The sequence below is a fragment of the Pygoscelis adeliae genome, unplaced genomic scaffold, assembly GCF_000699105.1.
Source record: "Pygoscelis adeliae isolate BGI_AS28 unplaced genomic scaffold, ASM69910v1 Scaffold175, whole genome shotgun sequence".
Classification (NCBI taxonomy): Eukaryota; Metazoa; Chordata; class Aves; order Sphenisciformes; family Spheniscidae; genus Pygoscelis; species Pygoscelis adeliae.
Window position 1 is genome coordinate 4219254 of NW_008824941.1, and position 7635 is coordinate 4226888.

A 7635-nucleotide genomic window follows, 5' to 3' on the forward strand; every position below is an offset into this window, starting at 1 on the left:
GGTTCTTTTAGACTCGTAACACTTTGTGCTTCTTCAGACTTCTGAACTCCACTTTAGACTTAAGAATTCCACTACTGAAGAAGACAAGGGTAAGGAAATAGGCTAGTTAGGGCTATGCCTTAGGAGGTGGTTGTATCGTGATGACTGGGGAAAAAACAGTGTAAATCCAAAAGATGCTGTAAAAGCAAACAATGGGTACGTACCAAACAGCGCTTTTTCCTGAGATGGGAATATTTTTAACTTGTATAGCAGAGTTACGGATAACTGAATGCAGCAGCTTCTCATTTGTGTTTTTTTCTTGCAGGTATCTTGCAGTTGGGAAGAGCACTCGTGGCCAAGCTGTACTTGGCCCAGAAAATGCAGATATCGCCAAAGATCCCTCATGGGTCAAACGATGAATTGCTGCTGAACATCCAAGCCAATACAAAACAAGCCCATCTGTGTGACTATACAATTAGTTTTTTGTAGTAACTTGTAACTGTGCTATGGTCCAATTTAAATGTTCATTGCTCCTTTTAAGTGTCCAACAAACCAGTTAAAAGCTGTCCCTCTTGAAATAACTATGTGAAAAATTTTCAAACCATACAGTATTTGAGAGCAAGAATGATTTGCTCTGTTATGGCAAAGACAGACCTTAATATTTTACTAAAGACTCACTCCTCCAGTTGCTCTGAAAGCTATATAAATTAAATATTTTTGTGTATGTAAAACTAGCGTTTTAAATGGAGTTTGTTTGAAATCATGTCTGCTGTTGGATATATAAAAACTACGTGTCTCACACTGACAGATTTCATTCTTTGGTGTGATAATTCCAGCTCCCTTGGCAGAAGCCACCTACAGGTAGAGGAGCTTTGTGACAGTACATTCCACCTCGCATCACACCAAGATTGTAGTGAATTGCAGTGTAGTGGGCAAATCACTCATGAATCAGTGTACAGCATATTTTAAGTTCAACTCAGCTTGCCGCTCTGGGCAACACTCAGTCATCTTTTGATATGACGCAGTCTAGTATTTAACTTTTTGTCAAGGTCCAGTTAACAGGTACGCTGGCATGAGGAAACATTTTTGGCTGTGTCAGCCTAATTTCTAATTTTCCTTCTATGACCAGGTGACCCGCCTAGTGGACGAGGGAAAGGCTGTGGATGTGGTCTACCTGGACTTCAGTAAGGCCTTTGACACCATCTCCCACAGCATTCTCCTCGAGAAGCTGGCGGCTCTGGATGTAAGGAAAAATTTCTTTACTGAAAGAGTGGTTAAACATTGGACCAGGCTGCCCAGGGAAGTGGTTGAGTCCCCATCCCTGGAAGTATTTAAAAGACGGGTAGATGAGGCGCTTAGGGACATGGTTTAGTGGGCATGGTGTTGTTGGGTTGACGGTTGGACTCGATGATCTTGGAGGTCTCTTCCAACCTTAATGATTCTATGATTCTATGATTCTAATTTCAAAAATCAATTTTATCCTTTTTGATCATTATGGGACTTTTTTTTTTTAGTAGTCTTGAAGAAGCTGAGAGAAAGGAAACATGAAGCAATGACCTGATTACACCCTTCTGAATCTCAAATTGTTAAAGCTTCCCCCCCCCAAAAAAAAAAACCCACCCTAATTTTATCATCCCTGTACAAGGAGAAAGGATGCAGAGTTCTAGCCTAATCCTGAAGCAGTGTAAAACAGTTTGCCCTGCTGTAAATACTTCCTGCACGGTTAGGAAAGGAAAAGGGCAGCTTGCTTCTTTCCTTCACAGGAACGTATAGAGAATCCTTCATGAAGCATTATTCCCCCAATTGTTTAAAAGCAGGTGAATACAATTTCTGACAAGTCACTCATGATGTTTGCAACAGTACTTTATTTCACTTCAGATACATTAAGCACGATCCTGTAACTCAACACAAAGCTAGCCATCTACACTTTTTTGGGTGTAAGTACTCCGAAACAAAGTGCAGTAGATGAGTAACTTACTTACAGAGCGCATAGAGCGGTGTTGCACTTACTTACTGTTAAAGGGTAGTATCAGTAAACAGTGCTTAGCTATTAGATGCTAGGGTTTGTTTCAAACAACACAAATACAGGACAAAATCTGTGTGACATCTGAACATCTTGTTTCACATAAAGTGCTGGTACAATAATTTAAATGTTACAAAACAAAGCTGTAACGATTCTAAAGCATTGTTACTCACAATGTGCATCTATTAGATTATTCTAAAAGTGATGTCTTTAGATGGCTCCGGTTTCTGCTTCCTTTGGGCTGTGCCTAGCAACATGCTCCAGCTGGCCTGAATCTGAAACATCGTAACTGGTCTTGTACTTGGCCAGGATTTTCATCAGTGGCCGCAGCTTCAGCCACCACTGCTCCTTGGGAATCCTGTGTCTGTGTAAGAGGGGGGGTGGGGGGGGGAAAGAGGTGATTTACTTGGCAGCCAAGACAAACACATTTTGTAGGTTATTTGACAGCGCTAACAGTAATAGCCTTCCTTATAAATAGGATCAGATGTTGACATTTATGGTGAGATGTAAACACTGACCCAAAATGGGGAGAAGTAAGGACAGAATACTGAAGGAACAAATTTTACTATAAAGATGTTCTTTATAGGTAAGTATAATACCAAATTGGGCTGCTGCACTCAACTGTACCAGAGGTAAAGTAATTCTAGGGATTAGAGCAAAGACAACTATGAGAACGTTAACTTAAAAGGACAGTGGAATCCCAGAATTCATAACAAGAGACTTCAAGCGTAAGGAGAGGATGAAGAGAGTTGTTAGAAAAGACAAGTGAACAAAGTGAATCACTGGCTGAATGTAGGCCAAAGACAAAAGTGCAATAAAACAGTTGGCAAACGCTGTGTGTCAGCACCGTGGAGAAGATGCTCATTTGATGTGGTGAAAGGAAGCCTGTGTTGAGATGTTTAAAATGTAAGCAGCATATACATACACAAAGTCCGTTTCATTCTTAAGCTCAGCCACAGGTTGGAAAACAAGGTTCCGTCTACGCATTCCCAGCAAACAAACTGAATCATCAGTATTGGCAAATACTTTTCCTAAAAAGAATGAAATAATTCAGGATCTTTCTTACTCGCGCTTGTAAGGGCAAATACCCTTTTCTGTAGTTAAATTGAATAGGGAGCTTACAGTAGCTTAATTTCAGTTACTGAATATTTAATGTAATGATAAAACATCAATTAGTACTTTAATAGGGTTAGGAGACCTTCACTTTTTTAATTTAGCTTTGGTGATTAGCAATGAAAATACAGTGTAATTAAGCAACAAGACTGAATTTTAACATCATTTTAAATTAGATTTTAGTAAATAGTGCTTTACAAAAATTCCCAAAGACGACATTACCTTCTTCTGTCTCCCATGTAGCCACCATGAAACAAAAAGGAAGAACAGATGTAACTATATAACCATCAATTCCTTCATGCATGAAAAACTGCAATCACACTAGCATTTTTTTAAAGATAGATAAGAAAACAGTTATCTGAATTATTGACCTCACTTGAGGGGAAGTCTTCTTACAGTAGGAAGCACAGCAAGGCACTACTGAATAATAACATAATCAAGAGGGAAAGAAGTTTGTTGACTAACAAACTAATATACATTCATATGTTTGTGTAACAGTCTTATATACTGATAGCTAACCAAAGACAGTAACAAGAGGTAGTACCAAATATTTCTGCACCTTTTCGGTAGGTTTCTTTCAGTTTTTTGGAGATCCACTGCATAGCTTTTGCAGAAATTTTTGTCCCGAAGTTTCTATCAAATGGTGAAGGTGCACCACCCTGTGTGAAAATTAGCTGTTTGTTAGTTTAGTTATAGAACCAGTATTTGTGTCTTTTTATTTTATCAGTCACCTCTGTTAATAGCCTGCTCTACCTCTTATTTCCATTTCCCCCACTTACTTAGAAAATCAAACCAACCAAAAACCCCGCCATGCAAATCAAGCTACAACATTTAAACTTTGTGTTAAGCACTTGTATTACGGATCAATGAGCATTCTACTTTTCACTTAGATAAATGGAGGGCACTGTTCTCCCTTTCTTTCATTTCCCCATAGTGCTGATCATTAAGCACTGCCCAGCTATCGCTCTGCCACAGGGCAACCTGGTTTCAGCATAATATAAACCAGGAAACTGTTGAAGGAGAGGTGTCAGAGGGAGCCTAAGAAACCCAAGGGCTGACTCTGTAATCTAGGGAGTCTGGGAAGCACAGCTCTGTTGCAGCTGGAACGAGGAAGGCCATAATGTATGTATACATTATGTATACATACATAATGTATGCAACACTAGGACAAAACAACTGCGCTGGGACCTCCTAGACTAGTAATTGCATGATTTCTGGTTTTTTGGCTGCTTTCATTCCAAATATTACAGCAGCCTTTATATAGTTCTGGGAACAAAAGTGGTGTTTGGGGTTTTTTTAAACTCTCTGTTTACATTATATAAAGTCTGACTTTTCTGTCCATTTTCAATGCAGCAGATGGATCTGAAATCATATGTGAAGTAGTTCCAAATAGTTCCAAACAGATTGTTTGACTAATGCTGGTCTTGACCTTCAAAGCAAACTTTGCTAAATTTTATGCAGAAAGTGTCAAGCTCAGTGTTGAATAATCTAAAAATATGAGTAAGGGGAATATACATACAACTTGAAACGACTTAAAAGGAAAGACAGTCATTTCACTACTAGTACTTGAGAAATTTGGCTCTAGATGTATTTTTTACTCTACCTCAGTCTTGGTGGTTAGTGTAGTCAAACTAGAAACTTACTATTTGCCCACTAACAAGCAGTATAGTGAGATCAAGAGATACAAGGTACAAAGACCACAAGGAGTAGCTCAGTGCTGTTTCTTCTACAAGAACAATCCATCTGCACATACTGTCTTAACGAAATCTCATCTCTTCCAGGGTTCAGAAGCCAGATACATTACAGATGGGTAGATAAGTGTGTTCTAAGGATGTATTACAATAATAGTAAGAGAGCTGTATTATCTATTAAAAAAAGTGTAATTGTTTATTAATATAGACAGGGGAGGAATAAAAATGAAAATCCCTAAGAATCTAATGCATTTTTTTTTCCTAGATTTTTAAGAAGGAATTGCAATAAAACATACTCCTAACAAAAACTTCTGAGTTACCTATGAACAAAAATCCATACACTTTTTTTTTTCTTTAATCCCAAGTCAGGCTTGCTTGAAATGCTTGAATAGTGCATGCTTTTTGTTCAAAGTTAAGCTTGTCTGTAATTTTAAGGTGATTTTTACCTGCTGCATGTGGCCCAATACATTTTTTCGACAGTCAAACACTCCTTTTCCTTCTTCAGAATACAGCTGATAAATGAAGTCAGTTGTGTAGTTCTCATTGCAGTTCTCATTTCTGTAACAATTAAGGCCAGATACAGTTAGCAAATTTACTATTAAGTAGTGGATGTCTTTACAGCTACTGAATGACAAATGTTTTCCCCATTTTCTTGATACCAGTAATCATGGCTTGGGTATTTTCATCTAATCACATATGTTCACTTTCATGTAACATGCTAATGATTTTGAAGTCTGCATTACTTTTACTACACTGACATCACTAGCAGGTCACTTGGAATCCATTGTTGAATAAGGTAGTGAAAAAATATCATTTTAGGTCTGACAAGTTCATTATGCAGAGGAAAAACTGGATTAAAACAAAAAGTCATCGACATCCATCATCATTTTGATCTTTATAAAAGCATGGATAATAAATAGTACCTTAGGCTGTTCCTTACCAATATTGTAAACGTAGGCTATTTTTTCACACTAGTCATACAACTAGTAGAAACTGAACAAATATAATGGTATCCTCATACAATTTATTGTGGTATTCATTTTTTAGCCCTTTGCCACTCGGCATACTGAAAATAAAAGCTAAAGAAAGAAAGAAGCTACAGCCTGATTCATGCTGCCTAAGAAGGTATAATTTTAAAACATGCTAATCAACATATTTTAAATGTTTTTATTTTTGAAAGATATCTTATTATCTCCTAAAATCTAAGTAGGATTTTTATAGTAAAGGCCATACTATACGTGTACGCATGTATGCCAGTTTTCACACTACCTTTAGTAAGAAAGAACCTACAATAAAAGACAAAGCCAATGAGAAAACAGGCTGAAAATAGGATAGAATATTAGATTGTAGAGCAAATACATTCACATAGAAAGAAGGAAGTTTTGAACTTGAGAATCCAGACAGCTCCCAGACTTGCCTTCTGGAGCTACAGCTTTAGCAAAAATCTCACACTAAAGGAATAATCAAGGAATATAGACTTAGAGTGTCTTTGCAAGTGGCCAAACAGCCTACTTGGCTGGAAGTGCTCAGCATCACTGATGCCATCTATTAAAACTACTTTTGCTTACCTCAGCACCAGACCACGCTGGATACTGGTTTTCATTTTTTCAGTCAAGTGTTCCACATTAGCCTAGAAACAACAGAAGTATTTTTAACAAGCCATACAGAACTCTGAAACAACTTTAATGAACCTACATATCCGGAGGACTTCTGTAAAATATTCCACATCAAATATTATGTGCAAGTTCAAATAATCAGCAGGTTTTTGGAGACCCAGGATACTATACTGTGTATGGCTATTCATCTTTGGTTAAAACTAACTTCTTCCTCCACGTCTCAACTAACTGACTTTAATAGCAACACAAAGTTGTTTTTTTGTATGCTATTCTGGTATAGCACCAAGTTGGATAACATCAATATACATAAAAATATAGAAATTGCTACAAAATTGTATCTTGCCCTTACTCCCAGTCCTTGCAAAAGTCTTGTTATGGATACAGTGATGTACTGCTGTGCTGGTACTTCCATGAAGAGTACACGCCACTGAGAAGTGAGTGGGGAGGAATTACATTTCATTTCACACCTCTTTTCCTTTCAGGAAATTTCTGTCTGTTTAGCTTTATATTCGTCCATGACTGCAGCCAGCATGAGCTACCTCAGAAGTGTAAAAGCCTCATAGTAGACAAGTTCCATATCAGCTTACACCCTGATCTGTAATCCTTAAAGCCCAAGATCTTTAATTCAGTAACACTTCCAAACATGCTCTGAATAGTTGTGGTATCAAAATCAGTATCTAATACACCTTACATACTGTTCAACTCATGACACGAATAGCTGTCTAACACAAGGGAAAAGGTATTTCTTTTTTTTTTCCCTCTATTTGTTTTTCTTCTAAAACTGCCCAGGTCTGTTCATTTACATGTAATTTTAATTTCAATCAGAAGAATAAAAATGAAACAATTCACCTAGTAGTGTTTAATGACTAATACAATAATTTTGTCAGTTAACTGAATCTGATGCCAAGAATAACTGGTATATGTTCCTTTATATAATATGGTGTAAGAACCGGCATTATATGAAAGTGCTACTGACAAATGTAACTTTTAGATACAAGCTAAATGTTTGGGGGTTTTGTAACATGAGCAGTCTATTTCAAATATACACATTATGCTATATATGTACAACAATTTTAGGATCTACTTAAAACTGAGGAAAACATTTCTAATGCTTTATACCTGGAGCTCTCGAATATCAAACTGTTCTTCAAAGATATAAGCAGCATCAGCTCCTGCCGCAAGGGCCCCCATATTAGCCAGATAACCACAATAA

General features: G+C 37.3%; 2 protein-coding genes across 2 annotated transcripts in view; one reads left to right on the forward strand and one right to left on the reverse strand.

The window, feature by feature from the left end:
- The window catches only part of PITRM1 (pitrilysin metallopeptidase 1), a gene marked incomplete at its 5' end in the record, with an annotated part of 29528 nt that extends 28746 nt beyond the window's left edge, over nucleotides 1–782 (forward strand). The window contains one exon of the mRNA XM_009325559.1: nucleotides 305–782. Coding sequence (XP_009323834.1) covers nucleotides 305–398 — 94 coding nt within the window. The remainder of the gene's footprint in view (nucleotides 1–304) is intronic.
- Nucleotides 783–1824: 1042 nt separating this feature from the next.
- Nucleotides 1825–7635, reverse strand: part of PFKP (phosphofructokinase, platelet) — a 47195-nt gene continuing 41384 nt past the window's right edge. The window contains exons 18-24 of the mRNA XM_009325560.1: nucleotides 7542–7633; nucleotides 6375–6436; nucleotides 5253–5364; nucleotides 3675–3774; nucleotides 3338–3343; nucleotides 2928–3033; nucleotides 1825–2366 (exon numbers count right to left, since the gene is read on the reverse strand). Of these exons, the coding sequence (XP_009323835.1) occupies nucleotides 2213–2366; nucleotides 2928–3033; nucleotides 3338–3343; nucleotides 3675–3774; nucleotides 5253–5364; nucleotides 6375–6436; nucleotides 7542–7633 (632 nt within the window). The 3' untranslated portion in view covers nucleotides 1825–2212. The remainder of the gene's footprint in view (nucleotides 2367–2927; nucleotides 3034–3337; nucleotides 3344–3674; nucleotides 3775–5252; nucleotides 5365–6374; nucleotides 6437–7541; nucleotides 7634–7635) is intronic.